Source organism: Felis catus, chromosome E3 (genome assembly GCF_018350175.1).
Source record: "Felis catus isolate Fca126 chromosome E3, F.catus_Fca126_mat1.0, whole genome shotgun sequence".
In the NCBI taxonomy this organism is placed as follows: domain Eukaryota; kingdom Metazoa; phylum Chordata; class Mammalia; order Carnivora; family Felidae; genus Felis; species Felis catus.
This window is the reverse complement of record NC_058383.1, coordinates 6,784,262-6,803,368: the sequence shown is the minus strand read 5'-3', so window position 1 is coordinate 6,803,368 and position 19,107 is coordinate 6,784,262. Positions and strand designations below refer to the sequence as shown.

Genomic DNA, 19,107 nt, shown 5'->3' with positions numbered 1-19,107 from the left:
ATGCCTGCACAAACGGTAGCACATATGTGAGGCTCGGGAAATGCTGATTTCCTTGCCTGGATAAACTTTACAGCCTCACAGACTTCTTCAGCAGACCTAAAAAAATGCATAAAACATTTTTTTTTGCCGCTAAGTCACTGGGTGATCTTGGGTAAGCAGGGTCCCTTCTCTGAGCCCTAATTTCCACCTCAATAAAATGAGGACGTTGGAATGGGCCATCCCCGAACCCTTCCAACCCTAAAGTTCTCACTGCTCAGTTCTGTTAACTACCACCCACCTACAAAGACCCTCTCCACTAAGCTTGGCAGGCAGCTAACAGTTAAGAGCTTTGGGGATTTCAGAATGATGATGAGAGAGATAATAAGGCTGGGGTCTGAGGTGCAAAGCCCTCAGTGTGAGGGGTTGCTCTCTCCAGTCCTCATCCTGTGTGAACATCCATGCTCAGGCCCAACACCTGGAGAGGCTCCAATGCAGACCACCCAAACTGCAGCCGGGGCAAGGAGAGTCTCTAAGGCTGTGGGACCTGCTGATCACCACAAATAGGACCAGCCTAATGGCAGAGGGTGGAGTGCAGATGCCCTCCTGCACCTCCTACCCAAACACGCTGTGTATAACCAGGTACACAGAGTGCTCTTCGAGCGCTGGCAGAGTGGTTTGGAAACATCCCAATGTGCTTTCACCTCCTTCCTATCACTACTTTTTCTTGTTCCCACCTGAACAACTTCATCCTTCCCTCTCTCCAAAGCTCCCCTTTAGACACTCCCTCCACCCTCCAGGCCTCACTGATGGGTCACTTGAACTTCAGGGCCCCAGTCTCCTTTGCTCTCAAATGATGGAGTCAGTTGGCCTGGAGAGCAGTCCTAGCTCTAAAACTGTCCGGTATAAGTCATGGCTACATCTTGACCCCCCTGCTCTGGGTGGGACGGAGGACACTGGACATTGTCTTTCGATGGTCTGTGTCCTGCCTACGCCCCCCCCCCCCCCCCGCAACCTCAATTTGTCTAAAACCGCCCTTCGTGTTTTTCCCATTTCAGCCATTCTCCATCACCACATGCTGGTGTGGAGCACATGCCGGCCTCTCCCTCTCTCCATGTCCCCATCCCATCCACCTTCCTTGTCCTCCCAGGCTTCCTCTCTGAAAGTCCCCACACCCACACTGTTCCTGCCCCATGCCCACAGGTCTCCCTCCACTCCTGGAATACCAGAGCCATCCCCAACTCCTCCAGCCTCCTTCCCCACTTTCCTCCTCAAAGCCCAACTCTCCTGTGAAGCTCAGCCTGGTCCTGGCCACTGCACACAGCCCTCCCAGCCACCAGCCACTATCCATTCCCTCTACACTTACTGGACGCCCCATGACCAGCTTAGGCCAATGGGGGTGATTCAGGGATGAAAACAGACAGGAACTCGCAGGTTCTTGGTAACTGTGGGGTGAGAGACACAAAAACATGTCACAAGGTGCAATGCTTTCCTCTCCCCTGCCTGGCTTACTTCAGGGCCAGGCATACCCCAGTCCTATCTTGCCCCCTGCCCGGCTGCTCACCAGTGAGAAGGACCTTCGGAACAGCTCTTAGCACTGGGCCTGGATGACTGCGCCCCACAGATATACAACTTGTGGGGTGCATTGATCTAGGCCAGACTCGAAGGACCATAGACCTGTTAATATGACAGGGGATTTGTACATCCTTTTGTAGTGTTGAAACAGAGCAGGAGAGAAAGACCCACCACTGGTCCAGGATCCCACAGTCAGTCAGCCCTGGGGCAAGGACCAGAATCCCACATGGCTGCCTCTCCCACCTCAGCTGACCAGGCCAGCAGTTTAGTTTGGAATTTAGTGGCCAGTGAATTCTTCCTACTAGGTAAGCTCATTTGCATGTGTGAGAAAGGGAGAGTGAAGGGGTGGGGGGGGGGGCGAAGTAGAACTGCCAACTTTTTATTTTGCCACAAACATTCAAAATAAAACAAAAACAACTGTCAGCTACTATTACACAGAGTGTTTTAACTATTATTTAAAAAGGATCTGTGACACTGGAAAGTAAAAGAGCTGCTAGCTACGTGGAGCCTGGAGGACTGGCATCTGGGAAGCAGGGCTTGTGTGGAGGCTTCTCACTCTGGGCTCCCTCTGGGACAGTTCCTGAGCTACCCTGCAGCAGCCAGAATGCACCCCTGTCCCTCCCCCCCCCAGGCCGTGCAACCCCAGGGTCAGCTGGGACCTGCGCTAGGGGATGAATGAGGTGGGTGACATAAAGTACATCTGGGTTGGAATGGTGGGGGTACCTGTCAGGGTCACAGGGTGCCTCACTCCCTTTTCCCACCAGTCATTAGTGGCAACTTGGGCAGCAAATTGATCCGGGTTTGCTCTGAGGTTCCTTCCTGCTGAAAAGCCTCCTGGGCCCTTCCCTTGCCCCAAAGCCACAGTGACATTTTCTGGAAACAACGATGGACCCAGATCTGATCATCCCCCCACCCCTGCCACCTCTGATCATCCCCCCAGCCCCGCCACTGCAGTGGGTCGCAAAAGCCTGCGGGGTGGCCTGAAGGCGGCAGGGGGAGGGGTGCTGGGGGCCCTCTCCACGCCCCCAATCCTTGGGCCCACCTTCCGCTCCCTCCCGGGTGGTCTCTCCTCCCTCCTGGGGCACCTTCGGGGTTTCCGGGCCTCTAGGGCAGGGCTTCCCTCTAGGCCAGCCCCTTATCCAACCCTTTGGCCCAGAGCTTGTCCCTCTGTCCAGAGCTTCGGTTGGCCCGGAGGCGGGAGCAAGAATGCGCCCTCTCCTGACAGAGCCCACGGAGCCCGCGTGGGGCCCTGGGGCGGAGGGTGGGGCCCTGCAGCTTCACCTGCCCACTCACCTGGCCCTCGGCCCGGGGTACCTGACCTCCGGGGCTGTTTGCAGAACGGACCTCGCGCACCCGTGCGCCAAACGGGGTGGAAGTGATCTCGAGCCGGGCAGATCTCAATTCGAATTCCAGCTCTGCCATTACCAGCAGGGTGACCTTGGGTAATTTACTTCTTCTTGGGTGTCAGTTTTCTCGTCTGTGAAGTGGGAATAATAATAGTAACTCCTCTTGTTGGAGGGCTAAAAGGGTCCAATGACCCGTCCAATGACAAGCCCCCCTGACTCCTCAGGAGCCTGCCAGTTCATTCCCCTTCTCCAAGACCCTCATCCCCGATCACCCCACTCCTGCAGCCTCCCAAGCCTTTGTCCTGTGCATGGGCCTGATCACCCTCAGGCCTCCAGGCCCCACCATCCCTCTCCCCTTCTCTGCCCTCCCCTAAGAAGGCTGGCTACCCTTCTCACCCTGGCAGCTGGTTTCAACCTGGGGGAAGACTCTTCAGAGAGGGCAGGACTAACTTCCGTCTTTGGGAGACAGGTAGGGGGTGGCCACACTTAGAGCTGGATAAACCACCAGCAGCACCACACACAACCCCCACTCCGCACCACTTTGAGTCTGCTTTCACCAAGGAAATGCATTTGTAACTCTAAGATTTTTAAAAGCCAGTACCATGTCTGGCACCTGCTCACCTCTCCTCTGGCCCTGACATATTCAAAACCGAGATGGGATGGGCCACTAATTCACCCAGTCACCTATCACGTGAGAGGCATGTGACAGGCCCCTATACTGTTCAGGATTGTATCTCTCAAAGTTTCAGAACCCAATTTGTAAATGTTCCCCCAGAGACAGCCTCCACAGGCTTAGCTGGCTCGGGGCAGAGGTCCAGCTGGCAGGACCAGAGCTAGGCCAGGAAGACCCTCCCCCTTCCCACAACCTTCTGCCCTCATCTCAGACAGATAACTCTGATCTCCTCCACCCGATAGGTTTTCATTCTCCAGGTGGCAGGGGAAACAATTCACTTCCAGATTCCAGTCTTCACATTTAGTCATCCTGGAGGAAAAGAAGGTTTTCTTCACCCTATTCTCACCCTCTCCTTGTTTCAAAACTTCCCAAGTAAGCATTCTGATTAGCTCAAGTCACATGCTCATTCCACTCTGGCCAGAGAAGATAAGTCAACTGTGCTTCACAGTGGCCAGGCAGACAGGGTCACTGAGAAGTCAGCAATTTGGATTACATATCTGGATCAACATAAAAACTTTCTTAAAGGAAGAGGAATGGTGTCTTCAGAAGAAGGGAGAAATCATGGCAGACCAGGGCAGCATTTTCACGTGCACTGTTATGTTATACTTTTGAATCTCATTACACAGTAAACCCAAATGACAGGCATTATTATCCTCATACTGCAAATGAATAAAGTCTCGGGTTAAGAACTTGCCCAGAAGATCATGGATAGTTGCTAAAAACATTAGGCTGTAGGGGAATACATTATTTGCATGGTGCTAGAGTTTATCGTCCTTACAAATTACTAGTTGCAAAAGGAAAACATACGTTTACGTAGCAGAGATCTGGCAGTCACTACCTGAAACAGGTGAATAAACGGCATGACCTAGGGTGGGATGATATGACGTCGGTTGCCTACGGAGGCATTACAGTATGGAGACATGACCTATGAGGTTTTCTTGCCAAAAATGTTTAATCAAGCCTCTAAACCTCATTCCAGTTTAGAGGAAATACAGGGGGGTGGAGGGAAGTTAAATACCACCACAGGACAACAGGAACCAATTCTGTGAAAAATTCTAAAGGATAACTGTTCTGGACTCCTCCAAAAGTCATTGTCACAAACAAATGAACAAACAAAAGCAGAGGAACTATTCTAGATTAAATGAAACTAAAGAGACATAAAGCCAAATGCAATGTGACCCTGGGGTTTTTTTGTTTTTTTGTTTTTTTTTCTGATTAGAAATAAAATTGCTATAAAACACATTCTTGGGGCAACCGGGGAAAGTCTGAATATAGACTGCATTTTATATGTTATTAGGAAATTAAATTCTTTTTCTTAAGTATGTTAAAAGTGATGCGATTATGTAGGAGACTAACCTTACTTGTAGGAGAAGCATGCCATGCTACTTAGGGGTGAAGGTTATGTCCATGCATGTTCTCAAATAATTCAGAAAAAAATTTATATGGATAGAAAGTAGATATGGACAGGTGATAATAATTACTTATCTACATAGAGGATATATAGCGTGTTCATTTATACCATTTTTCAACTTTTCCGTATATTGAAATCTCTCAGATAAAAAAAAAAAAAACTGGAAAAAATAAAAAGAAACTTGGCTAAGAACATATCCACAGCAGTAACCTAAAGTACTCAGCCACGCAGCATCAAAGTGCTTTCTCTAATGACAGATACGACGTTCAATGTTCTGTGTGTACAGTCCTTGCCCTCGCAGAACTTGCCATCTAGCACAGAGACCGGTACCTGAATAAATCACTTTTTTAAAAAATGTGCTCAGTACACAAAGGATGGATAGCACGCTACAGGGATAGCAGAGGACAATTCAGCCCAAGGGAAGACCTGCAAGGAGGCAGGATTTACATGGAATCTTATCCCCAAAAGGGGATTGCATTGTGCAAAGATTTTCACCTGCTCTTCAGCAAGAACTACTATACATGGCACATATGTGTACATGTGCACATGGAAAAATCTCACTTCCCTTAGCTACGTGCAATGCACACAAATGCTTTCTATCCCAGTCCAGTCATGCTTACTTTTTTCTTTTACCCTCAGTGCTGGTTGCAACTCACTCCAATAAATTAATTTTCTGACCCACTAGTTGCTTTGACCTACATTTGAAAAAATACTGTGTTCAAGGACCCAACAAATTTCAAAATGACTGGAAGGAGCGGCCCCCAGAGAACTGAAGACGTCAATAGGCAGAGCAGAGACGTGAAGGGTCTTGTAGAGTTACATCCTAAGGGCCATGAGAGGCCTCTGGTAAATTAAAGCAGTCATATTTGGGCGCCAATGCCAAAATTCCTCTTCCTCTTACTATCTTCCCTTTCCCAGATTCCATCCTCTAACAGAGCACAGGAAGAACCTCTCATTCAGGGGAGCCCAAGGCTGCGCCCACAGCATGGCTAAGGACTACCAGGCCAGCCCCCTCCAGGACTGGAGATTTTAGAATGTGTGCACAGGCTTAGGTTATAGCCTCCTCTGGAAGCATTTTCATATTTTCCCAGGTTCAGGGTAGAGGACAAGCAAGAATAACTGTCTGCTGGAAAATGGGGTGGAGTCCCCATGAGCTGGAGCTCTGACTTCCCCCAGACTCTGTGCTTCCTTGGGCCACAGCTCCCAAGGGAAAACCCAAACTGTAGTTTTACCAGTTAACAGAACTGGGAAGTGAGCAGACCTCTGCTCTCCAGCCCCCAGACCTGGTTTACTGCACTTAGGGAATCCACCCACTAGCTGGCTCCATTCCCAATGCCAGGGCCCCACAGCTCCTTCACCTGGGACACCTTCTCTCTCCTTTCACATAGGCTCCTGATGTGCTCCACACTCCCAGTCCAGCCCTCTTGCTAGCCCTCAGTGACTACGCCACACATCCTATGTGATCTTTTTGTGTCTTTCAGCACCTGTGAAGCATTGTTGTCCCCTATTGCATATATAGGTTCCCAACCTTGAATGCACATTAGAATTCGCTGGTAACTTGCAAAATCCCAATATCCAGGTCATACCCAATTCCATAAAATCTCTGAGATTGGGACTGAGGTACTTTGAAAGTCTCCCAGGTAATACAGTATGCTACCTAAGAATTCCCGCTCTATTATGTCCTGTTGCAGCTAGGAGCCATGAGCGGGCAAGGATGTGGGGTTACTATGGCTTCAGGTGATCAGTCATCCTGGTTCGCACAGGACTGAGCATTTTCTCAGATGTGAGACTTCCAATACTAAGACTGAGAAAAGCCTGGCCGACCTGGATGAGCAGCTGCCCTCGTGTTCACCTGAGGTCTAACAGCTTAGTCAATTTTCTGGCCACTAGTAATACTTGTGCCCAAAGAACCAGAGCCCCGCTTTAGTGGGTTTTTTTCCTACATCTTTTTTTTTTTTTTTTTAAGTAATCTCTACACCCTACGTGGGGCTTGAACTTAACAACTCTGAGATCAAGAGTTGCATGCTCCACTGATTGAGCCAGCCAGGAGCCGCTCCCCCACTACTTTAGTGCCTTTGATACGGCTAGACAAACTCTTTGCTCTCCTTTCCTGGTCTCCACGGACACCTCCACCCTTGGAGCCTGGCCCGTGACCCTGCACAATGACTTTGTCCTGAGATGCCCCTCCCTGCTATTCTTTTCTGCCAGTCAGAATCCTGCCCAGTCTGTGGGGCGTCCAACTCTTGATCTTGGCTCTGGTCATGATCCTACCGTTCATGAGTTCAAGCCTGAGTTGGGGGCTCTGTGCTGACAGTGTGGAGCCTGCTTGAGATTCCCTCTCTCACGTACTCTCTGCCCTCCCGACATGTGCTTTCTCTCTCTCTTTCTCTCAAAATGGATAAATACCCTTAAAAAAAAAGAATCCTGCCCAGCCTTCAAACCCAACTCATCAAGCCCTGCCTCATCCCTGAAGCTTCTCAAGACCCCAAGAAGGAAAGGGCCCGTTCTGTGGTGAAAGGAATGGGGAGGGACTCGAGAAGGGTCACATGCCGAGTAGAGTAAGAGGGCACACCAGCTCAGAGGTCAGACCAGGCCTCACAGAGTGCAAGTCCATACTCGGGACATCTAGATGGCAAGGTGACCCTTAGTGCTAATAATCACCTCCAGATTATACAGAGAGGAAGGTAGAGGAGTGTAGATAGAAGAGCTGAGACAAACAACAAGACTTTGGTGTCCAGTAAACAGATTCATTCCACAGCCATCCACTCAATACCTACTGTGTGCACAGCACCAGACCAGGCATGGAAGCTGCAGGACAGGCAAGTTTCAATTTTAAGAGTCTACAATGTAAGTATAATTTTCACTTGATATTTTAAATAATCATTAATCCAGACTAACTAGAGGTAAAACAATCTTATTTTTTTGTGATAAAAAATAAGCATTTACAACAAAGTAGGTATTTTTCTCAGATACCTAGAATAAGTCTAACAATGTACTACCCAGTAGAGATATTTTTGGGATTTCTTTCAGTGATAAAAATATTCATGGTAATGAGTACTCAAAAGTTTTTGTGTGTTTTTTTTTAATTGTATCCATTATGGGAGCACCTGGCTGGCACAGCTGGTGAATCATGTGACTCTTGATCTCAGGGTCATGAATTCAAGTCCCATGTTTGGGTGCAGAGATTTCTTAAAAATAAAAATCCTATTCATTTTTGAGAGAGAGCAAGCACTAGCACACACATGAGTGGGGGAGGGGCAGAGACAGAGAGGAGAGAGGGGAGACACAGGATCCGAAGCAGGCTCTGCACTGACAGCAGAGAACCCAATGCAGGGCTCAAACTCCCAAACCATGAGATCATGACCTGAGCTGAAGTCAGATGCTCAACCAACTGAGCCATCCAGGCACCCCAAAATAAAAAATCCTTAAAAAAATGATCTATTATGTATCACACTATTCAATTTTTTCCTCAACAATTACCCAGTAGTGAAGCTCTGCCTCAGGTTATGATGTCATTTTTGTTATAAAGGAGTTTGAACTGTGGCTTTTTCTTAAAGGAAATCTTGAAAATTATTATTGAAGTTTTGTTTCAAAAACTGCCAGAAGTTACCCATTTCTCTCCACCTAAACTTAAAATAAATGTGTACTTGTCACAAGAACAGTGACCTTGAGTATGACTAGGATTCAATCAGAGGGGTAAAACCACGAGGACACAAACACACACACACACACAACCTAGGGAAGGCAAAGGAAGATCCAGGGGAAGGTGGACCCTTTGCAGGCCCAGCTGCTGACTAGCAACCGCATGGGTGAGTTACAAAATAACTGCTGCTTTTTTTCTGCCCTCCCAGTCTCCCAAGAATCTCCCTCTCTAGCCCTCAAGAACCAAAAATTACAGGAAAGGGAAGTCTGGCAAGTGCATTTCAACCTACCCAAGCTGACATATAACAAAGCCCGTGACATGTCATACTGAAGTTATTTGGCCTAGAAAATATGCCTGTTTATTAAGTGCATTTAGGTCATATAAAACAAGAGATTCAATAATCTGCAGGACACTGAGGAGTGAAATGCTGGTCCAAGACCCAAGGGTCACTTCCATCAAGAGTTACAACAGAATAGATGAGCTAGAAGGAGAACGACTGGGTTCAAAGGTCACCTTGCTGCTTTCCTGATCTATGAATCTGAATCCAGAATTCCCTGATTCTTTCTTCCCTGGAGTGGATCTGACTCATTCCATTTTCAGAAGACAACTGGGAAGATCTGAAAAGCAAACCACAGAATCTCCCTGTGATGCAGATCCTAAACATCAAATAAACAGCAGCACTAACTGAAGGTTCCACTTAGCCATCACCTTGGTAGTGCTGCATTAGGTTCCTTTCACACCCCTCTCTGACACACTTTCCTCCAAGGTGAATCTAATGATGCTGAATAAGGTGGAAACTCTGTCTAAAGGTTTCATGTGTTGAACACATCCGTGAGATCTATCCACTATCTGGATTTTCACATCTTAATAAGAGTTGAGCTAGGACTGGAAGCTGTACACCCTCATGAAACCCAAAGGGTTTCTTCCCCATGCAGGCTCTCTGGCATTCAATCAGAGCTGAACTCTGACCAAAGGCTCTATCTACCATCTTCATTTCATTCATAGTTTCTCTCTTATATGGATTCCCAGATGATGAGAAAGGCATGAACTGTACGTGAAGGTTTTCCCACACTCCTTACATTCAGAAGCTTTTACTCCACTGTGAGTTTTCTGCTGCTGAATAAGGTGAGAGTTCTGACTGAAGGCCTTCCCACATTCACTACATTCATTGGGTTTCTCTCCAATGTGAATTCTATGGTGTTTAATAAGAAGTGAACTCCTACTAAAAGATTTCCCACACTTGCTGCAATCATAAGGAGCCTCCCCTGTGTGGACTCTGTGGTGTTCAATGAGGTGCGAGTTACAACTGTAAGCCTTCCCACAGTCATTGCATTCATATGGTCTCTCTTTGGTGTGAACTCACTGATGTTCTATTAGATTTGAACTCTGGCTGAAGGCCTTCCCACACTCACTACACACATAGGGTTTCTCCCTCATGTGGATTCTCCGGTGTCAAGTAAGACTTGAGCTCTGAACAAAAGCTTTTCCACATTCATTACACATATAAGGCATTTCTCCTGTATGAGTTATCTGATGCTGGATAAGGTGTGAACTGCACCAGAAGGCTTTCCCACAGTTACTGCATTCATAGGGTTTTTCTTCAGTATGTATTCTTTGATGCTGGATAAGGTTTGAACTATGGCCAAAAGTTTTTCCACATTCATGACACTCAAAAGTCTTCCCTTGTGTGTGGATTCTTTCATGCTGAATAAGGTATGAGTTTCACCTAAATAACTTTCCACAAATACTACATATTTGGGATGTCTCTTCAATTAAGAATCTGTGGCTGTTGCATAGAGTTTATGATGTTACAGAAGTTTCATCTGCATTCATAGGGCCCCTCGTGTTTGTTTTGTTCACATTCATCTCCTTCAGGTAGTGTAGCCCTACTTCAAGACTTTTCTGCTTTATAATTAATTGATCCTCAGTCCAGGTCTCACCATCTGACAGAAAACATAAAAAAGGTAAAATGTAATAAGAAAAATTCCTGGTGGGAAACAGGATGGTCAGAGTATTCAAGAAGGATTTGGTTCAACAAAAAGTATGAAAAATGGCCTTGCAGTACAGAGAAAAGATGGATACAAGTTGTGCAGAACTGGAGAAAGCAGTGGGAAACTAAAATTAGGGTTTATATATGAAGTAGCTAACCAGACAGACATACTGGGATTAGCAGAAAGGAAAGCGGTGTTTGGGAGAAGTGGAAGTATCTCAGAACATTAGAAGGGAGATTCTGGGGTCTCTGTGTGGGGAGGGGAAGGGACTAAACAAATCAATTAAAGAGGAGTATCCTACCCCAGAGGTTCTGTCTACATGGTACCCTGGCCTCGTGATTGTCTCTGAGGTAAAAGGAAAGACTATCTTCACATCATCAAATGTCAACACCTTCTTCACCAGAGCATCTCTCTATACACAGATGCTCACTTATGGACAGACACACTCAGACCTACTTATGTACATCTTTAAAAAATACTGCAAATTGGGAAGATTTAATAAAGGAAAGGGGAGAAGAGGAAGAGTTGTTTAAATATGAAGCATGGAGTAGAAATATTTCCAAGTCGATTTCAACTCTAACAGAACATACAAAAATAAACCCTGCACCCTAACTGCATTTAAAGGAGACATGATAGAAAAACATTTCCTGTTTAATACATTCCTCCTCTCAAGAAATACTTATGAAATAAGGCTCACTGAAGCTAGAGAAGTTTTTGTTTTTGTTTTGTTTTGTTTTGTTTTGTTCGCAGTGGTATTAGAGAAAGCAGGCCCTCTACCAAGAGGGATCTTTCTGAAAGAAGGGAGTGCTGAGAAATAGCCAATGCAGCATTTCCATCAGCAGGGAAAGCCTAGAATATAAACAGCTCTGATTTTATTTGGTAATAGTCATTTTATTGAAGGAATTTAATAATTATCTGTGATGTCTTATCACTTGTTCTCCACATCCAGATATGCTCTCATCCTCTGTATGTTCAATTTAGATACTGTATTTGTAAAAATTTTCTTCTTGTAATAAGAACTTTTCAGGTCCTCTCTCACAGCAACTTTCAAACATACTATTCAGCATTATCAACTATAGTTGCCATGTTGTACATTACATCCTCAGGACTTATTTAGCTTGTAACTGGAAGTTTCTACTTTTTGACACCCTTCATCCAATTCCCCCAGGCCCACCCCCAATATCTGGCAATCACCAGTTTGTTTTCTGTGTCTAAGAGTTGGGGTGGGGTTTTTTTTTTTGTTTGTTTTTTGGATGTCATATATAAGTGAGATCATACAGTATCTGTCTTTCTCTGATTTATTTCACTTAGCATAATATCCTCAAGGTCCATCCATGTTTCCAAAAATGACAGATTTCCTTTTCATGGCTGAACAATATTCCACTGTGTATACATATGTATATTTGTATGTATACCATATGTGCTTTATCCACTCATCCATCGATGGACACTTAGGCTGTTTCCACGTCTTGGCTGTTGTACATAATGCTGTAATGAACATGGGGGGTGCAGATATCTTCTTGAGATTTGTGCTTTCATTTCCCTCAGATAAACACACAGAAGTGAATTGCTGGATCATATGGTAGTTCTATTGGTAGTTCATCAACTTACATCCTCACCAACAGTGTATAAGAATTCCTTTTCTCCACATCCTCACCAACACTTGTTACTTCTTGTCGTTTAAATGATAGCCATTCTAACAGTGTGAATGGACTACTGGGTTAATGTTTTTATATCCATTTGCACATGTGTTTAACTGTTTACCTTGTAAGTCACACGAATTGCAAACACAGAGACTAGGTCTAAAAAGTTAGGTACTTTAAAAAAAAAAGTGACAAAGGCATCAGTCAAGCCCAAACAAATAGGTAGGCAGGCCAATTCTTTTTCGCAAGATACCAAAATGAACTGGTACTGTAAATTCAAGTCATTCACTGTGCACAATCCAACAGAACTTACTGTGGTTATGTAACTGTTCCACATCTGCACTGTCCAATACAGTAGCCAGTAGTCACAGATGGCTACTGAGCACTTGAAATGTGGCTAGTGCAACTGAGGAGCTGAACTTTTAATTGTATTTAATTAATTTCAATGTAGTTAGCCCATTGTAGCTGGTGCTACCCTACTGGACAGCCTAACTCTAGAACCTTCTAAGTCTTCCAGATTTGTCCCACAGGCCTAGGAGCATCTAAACCCAGAAGCCCTTCAAAACTGGGATCATTAATAAGGTGAGACATCAGACAGAGAAGCTAATAAAGTCTTCATCAGCTCATCAAAAGTCAAAGAGCAATAGCCTGGGCATGCCTCCATTTGGTCTTGAGGCCAAATGAGGGTTTCTTCTGTATCTCCCTGACCTGGCCTCTGTCTTTCCAGCCTTGTTCTGATCCTCTCCCCTACACCAAACCTTTTCTTTTTGTTGAACCAATCGCTTTGTTGTCTCCAACATGTGAAGGCTTAGGCATGCTAGAGGATGAGCCTTTTATTTGGGCCGACAGACAGAGGATCTGACAGCCTGCCCGACATAGTCAAGAATGCAAATCCTACAGCTCTCAGGCTCCATTCAATAGCACCTTCTTCATTGGCTGAAAGTGATCCTTGTAGAATTCTTCAATACTTCTCCTCTTTATGAGTCCTGTGACACTTCACTCATTCACATCCATCTTAATGAGCACCAACAACATGCCAGGTACAGTTCCAAGTGCTGAGATACACCAGTGGGCAAATAGGCAAAAACTCTGCCTTCTAAGATACTTCATTTTAGTAAGGAAGCTGGACAAGAAACCTTATAAATTACATACTCTTAGAGGAAGAAGATACACGTACCATAGAGAAAGCAAGGAAGAGGAGTAGAGTGCCAGGGGGAGGGAGTGGGCAGAAGGGTTCCAATTTTACATACCATGGTCAAAGAAGGACTAATAAAAGGACACTGAAGCAAAGACTTGAAGGAGATAAGGGTATCTGAGAAAGAGCATTGCACATAGAAGAAATAACAAGTGCAAAGGCCCTGGGTGTTCAAGGAGGCAATGTGATGGGTATGCAATGAGCAGGGGGAGGGGTAGTAAGAAATGAGGTCACAGACATTAAAAGGGAATCAGAGAACATAGGACCCTATAGGCTACTGGAAGAGGTGTTCTTTCACCGAGTGAGATGGGGAGCCACAGGAGGCTTTTGACCAGAGGAAGACAAGACCTGGCATTTTAACAGGATCACACCGGCTGCTATTTTGGAAAGACTGTAGGAAGGCAATGGTAGAGGCAGGACAACCAGCCAGGAGGCTGCTGCAATAGTTCAGGTGAAAGATGATGGCACCCTGGACCAAGACTGTGGTGGAGAAGGTAGTAAGAATTACTTGGATTCTGGAAAACAACGTTGATGGTTGTGTGGACAGGAGTACTGACTGCTGGATATGAATATGAGAGAAGCTGTTTCTCTCTGGGTTAAGTAGCTGAAGGGATTGTGTTCCCATCTCCTGAAATGGGGAATATCTGTAACAGGCTACGGCACCTCCAATAATCTAAAGACACATTTCCATGTAGTTCTCATACCAGTCTCTTGAGATCAATAGGTCTCAAATCTGTTCCTCCTTCTGGAGTTTGAATATTTGGTATAATATTCTTGCAACTCTCCTGTAGCTTTAGCATTTTAGCACTGACAATGATCAGTGACTCCTTTCTCTGCCCTCACATCCACTCGGTACACAAGTACTATTGCTTCTACCTACAGCACACTTCTTGATTTTTGTCCCTACCTTCCTGTTATCACTTCTTGATTTTTGTCCCTACCTTCCTGTTATCACTATTCACGTCCTAAAGTCGGATCCTAAGCAACTCTCACCTCCCATACCACACTCAACAAGTCAGATTCTCTTCCTTCATATGCAATGTTCACCAGCTAGCCTCCTGTTAAGAAAAGCTAACACATCATACCTCAACATCTGCTGAACAAAAACTGAGCTCTTGGGCCTGGCATTCCTCTCCCACAATCTTACTCCACTCTGACTTACAGACTCATCCCCTATCACGTCTTCTCTATACTCCAATTAATGTGAACTATTTCCTGAACATGTATATCCCCACACACATCCTTCTCCTCCACCTGGAACAGCCTCCATTCTAATGCCACCTATCAAAATCCTAGACCTTCAAGACCCAGCTCAAAGGCAGTCTCCTTCCTGAAACCTAACCCGGCTCTAACCCTAGCTGGAAGTGATCTCTCCTTTGAATCTCTAAAGCATTCAGTTCCTACCTCTATCATGGTATTTAACCACAGTCTTTGGGCCTCTCCTCAGAAGTATTTGTGTGTGTGTGTGTGTCAATTTATATTCAAAGCATCTCAGAATAAAAGATGTCTTCCATTTCTTTTTCTCCAAGCCCACTACTATGAAAAGAGTCCTGTGCACATTAGGTGCTTCAAAATGCTCCTGATTATTTCCCGGCAATTCATTAAAAGGAAGTTCCCCTCCATCAAGAGAAGAATCTATAAATCACTGACGGTTCCAAAAAGACCATTTATAAAAAGTCTCCAGGACTGAGGCTCAAATAAAATTCAGAGAGGTAGATCTCTTCATAGATCACAGCCACTTTTAGAAAAAATATCGGGGCACCTGGCTGGCGCAGTCAGACATCTGACTCTTGATTTTGGCTCAGGTCATGATCCCAGGGTCGTGAGATCAAGCCCCGCATCAAATCGAGTTCTGCACTGAACGTGGAGACTGCTTAAGATTCCCATTCTCTCTCTCTCTCTCTCTGCCCCTCTCCCCTGCTTGCACTCTCTAAAATAAAATTGGAAACAAAATTCTTTTTAAAGAAAAGAAGGGGGTGCCTGGGTGGCTCAGTCAGTTGAACATCTGAATTAGGCTCAGGTCATGATCTCACAGATTGTGGGTTCAAGTCCTACAATGGGCTCTGTGCTGACAGCTCGGGGCCTGCAGCCTGCTTCAGATTCTGTGTCTCCCTCTCTCTCTGCCTCTCCCCTGCTCATTCTCTCTCCTTCTCTCTGTCACTCAAAAATAAACAAACATTAGGGGCACCTGGGTGGCTCAGTCAGTTAGGCGTCTGACTTCAGCTCAGATCATGATCTCGCGCTTCATGGGTTCGAGCCCCGCATCAGGTTCTGTGCTGACAGCTCAGAGCCTGAGTCTGCTTTGGATTCTGTGTCTCCCTCTCTCTCTGCCCATCCCCCACTCACGCTCTGTCTCTCTCTCTCTCTCGCTAAATAAATATTAAAAAAATAATAAACATTTTAAAAATTAAAAAAAAAAAAGAAAAATATCAAAAACTTGGATCCAAAGTCTGGTAGATAGCAGGGCCCCCAGAACGCCTCAACAGAGAGTGGCCAGTCTAAGACAGAGCTACAGAAGCCCAAGAAGAGAGCAGTTGCCCTCTGAAATAAGCAAATCAAATGTGTCTCTGTGGACAAAGGTTTAAAAGAAAGTTTCTTGGCTGATCTGCTTTTAATTTAGAGGAAAGGGGCAAATCTATGCAGTTCTTCAAGTAGTTTAACTACAAAGCTGTGTGATCTCAAGTATATTCACTTCTAACAGCAGGAGAAATGAGTAATACTGTACTGTGTCAAATAATGCCCCCCCCGCCCCCCACTCATGTCTACCTGGAATCTCAGAATGTGACCTTATTTGGAAGCAGTCTTTGCAGAGTTCAGATGAGGTCATAATGGATTGGGGGGTTGGGGCTAAATCCAATGACTGATATCTTTATAAGAGAAAGAAGAGGAAGATTCAGATATGGAAACACAGAAAAGAAGGTCATGTGACAACAGAGACAGAGATTGAATGATACAGCCATAAGCCAAGAAGCCTCAAGAATTGCTGGGGACCACCAGAAGCTAGGATCAGTCAAAGACGGATTCCTCTCTAGAACCTTCAGAGGTAGACAGGCCCTCTTGGACTTCTAGCTTACAAAATGGTGAGAATATAGTTCTGCTGTATTAAGCCATGCAGTTGTGGTAATTTGTTACGGCAACCCTAGGAAATGAATACACTTCCTGTTTGATTTAACCAATCAAAAACATATAGACCACCCACTATGTGCAGGATACTGGTAGAAGGATTATAATGCTGCCTCAAAGCAGAATTAGGAAGGACAACCCCTACCTAGGTGATTGGAGATGGCATCCTCAAAGAATGACTTGGAGCGGGATCTTGACTATGATCAGGATCTACAAGGTAAAGAGTATTCCAGAAACAAGTAATAGCATATGCTAAGGCTCAGCAACTTAAAAAGGAACACTAAGTTTAAGGAATAGTGAAAAAAAATTCAATGTGACTGAAATGTATGCTCCATGTGGGCAGGAAGCAGATGTAGTGAAAAAGTAGAGTAGAGCCACCTATGAAGAGGCATATAAGCCACACCCAGGGCTTTGCACTTTATTTTATAGGCAAAGACTAGCATGATCAAATTTGTTCCCAGGGAAATTCTTCTGGCAGCAGTGTAGAGGAGAGCCTAGAGTGAGGGGCATGACCAATAGCATAGTGATGTATCAACAATCCAAGAAAAATAGGACGGGACTAAAATGAGGAAATGGCAGTGACAGACAAGTGAATCAGGCACTTTTTGAAGAAAAACTGACAGGATGTGGTGGCTGACTGAATATGGAGGGAAGGAGAATAGTAGAGTATGACTCCCAAGTTTTGTCCTGGAAGGGGACAGGATCACGCACAGGAGTGAAAAAAGAGGGCTGAGAACAGTCTTAGGGAAAATCAACATTTAAAAACAGGTGGAGAAACAGGAGTGGGAAAGGCCCGGAGAAGGCAAGAGGAAAACAAGAAGAAAATGATGCTTCTGAAACCAAAGAACAAGAGGTGTGAGGAAGAATGATCACATCAACAGAAAATACTAAGGGGTCAAAAAATTAAAGCTGAAAAAAATGTGTCCAATGGATTCATTATAGGTAAGCCACTGGCAACCTGGGTGTAATCAGTTCTGATGGAGCAGAAGCAGTACCCTGCATTCCAAAGATGATAGCAACTCATGAAGATTTTTTTTTAAGAGGTATGACAGTGAAGGGAACAAAGGCAATTATACCCAGTTTCCCCCTAATGCTCAATCAGCCACCAAGTCCTGCAGGTTTTCATGTAAATGTCGCTTACAACTGTTTATTTCAGAAACTTCATGGAGGAGGCTGTCTTGCATGGGACGCTGGGATGAGTGGCGTTTGGATAGGCAGAGAATGTAGTGGACAGCAATGCATTAAGAAAAAGACACAGAGGCACAACAGTAGATAGTGCAAAGTGTCTTCAGTATTACCTTGTGTAGACATACCAGTCTTGCTCGGTTTATTTTGGGGAACACTAAGGAAAGACTCTCAAGTTGAGTTGAGGCCACCCTGCAGAGCGCCTTGAATGCCAAGTTATGGAGTATGGACTGGATGCAGTGGGCGCTGTGAACTAACAGGAGTAAATGAGTGTTTTAATAAGGTGAGTACAGGTACTTGGCCTTTTAGAAAGACTAACAACAGGGAGCCTGTGGTGTCTATCCTCTCTCATCTAAAATTTGATTCCTTGAACTTTAAATTCTTTCCAGGCCAAACCTGTGACTTTCTAAGGTTTCCTGGGCCAATACCCAGTTCCCAGGGATGTCCCTTGTGAATTTCTACCTTGTTTACTAACCCACAGCCTCTCAGTTAACTATTCTAACTCAACTCTTTTTTTTTTTAATTTTTTTAAACGTTTATTTATTTTTGAGACAGAGAGAGACAGAGCATGAACGGGGGAGGGGCAGAGAGAGAGGGAGACACAGAATCGGAAACAGGCTCCAGGCTCTGAGCTGTCAGCCCAGAGCCCGACGCGGGGCTCGAACTCATGGACCGTGAGATCGTGACCTGAGCTGAAGTCGGACGCTTAACCGACTGAGCCACCCAGGTGCCCCCTAACTCAACTCTTAAGTTTGTGGGTGAACAGGGGTTGGGTTTTCTTTCAACTTAGTCTCAACACCTCACAATAAAAGCTCAATAAATACTCGCCAAATTAAAAATTAGCCCGAAAACATAGTTTTTACACATAAATCTGTAAAAGAAAATCTCCCCAAACATAAGCCATCTCAGAGCCCCTGATGTGGATTATCTAAGTCTATGTCTCCCAATTAAATCATCCATATCCATTTTTTTAATAGCCAGACATACACCAGATAATGAGGGGATAGCAGATTGAAATAAAAATGTTAATACCTATAGCTTAACCTCATTTTCCATCAGCAAGTGGCTGTCTTATCTACTGTACTCCACAGGAAAGGCACCCTCTTGGAGTTTATACCTCGGGTGGTAAATGTATTTTCCCTAACGATGAAGGAGAGCTTGGGTAGAATGAGTGGAGGAGCCCGCTCCTTAACTGGTTATTTGCAGTATGGGACATACTTGGCTGGGTTCATTCATTTCTTTATTCACACATTTAGTGAGCTTCTCCAAAGGCCAAGCAAGTTAGCAGGTGCTGGAATGACAGATCCTCCAAGACTTATGCTAGGATAGTGCTGCTGCGGCAGATC

The 19,107-nt window shown here is 45.1% G+C and overlaps 1 protein-coding gene, 1 long non-coding RNA gene and 1 pseudogene across 12 annotated transcripts in view; 1 reads left to right on the top strand and 2 right to left on the bottom strand.

Moving 5' to 3' along the window:
- TMEM225B (transmembrane protein 225B) overlaps nucleotides 1-19,107 on the bottom strand; it is a 28,288-nt gene that overhangs the window by 8,843 nt on the left and 338 nt on the right. For 5 of the 11 annotated variants that reach the window (XM_045047853.1, XM_045047854.1, XM_019820468.3 and 2 more), the window contains exons 2-3: nucleotides 2,845-3,028; nucleotides 1,343-1,421 (exon numbers count right to left, since the gene is read on the bottom strand). In XM_045047853.1, coding sequence (XP_044903788.1) covers nucleotides 1,343-1,354 — 12 coding nt within the window. In that variant the 5' untranslated portion in view covers nucleotides 1,355-1,421; nucleotides 2,845-3,028. Of the gene's footprint in view, nucleotides 1-56; nucleotides 97-1,342; nucleotides 1,422-1,540; nucleotides 1,590-2,274; nucleotides 2,425-2,844; nucleotides 3,029-3,293; nucleotides 3,448-19,107 lie in introns of those variants that run through there. The other 6 variants (XM_045047850.1, XM_019820467.3, XM_045047851.1 and 3 more) reach the window with 6 other exon arrangements.
- On the bottom strand, nucleotides 8,952-10,340 carry LOC102901661 (annotated as a pseudogene).
- LOC109495128 lies at nucleotides 16,277-17,499 on the top strand. The gene is made up of 2 exons (XR_002150350.3): nucleotides 16,277-16,533; nucleotides 17,345-17,499. It is a non-coding gene; the product is annotated as an uncharacterized LOC109495128 (long non-coding RNA).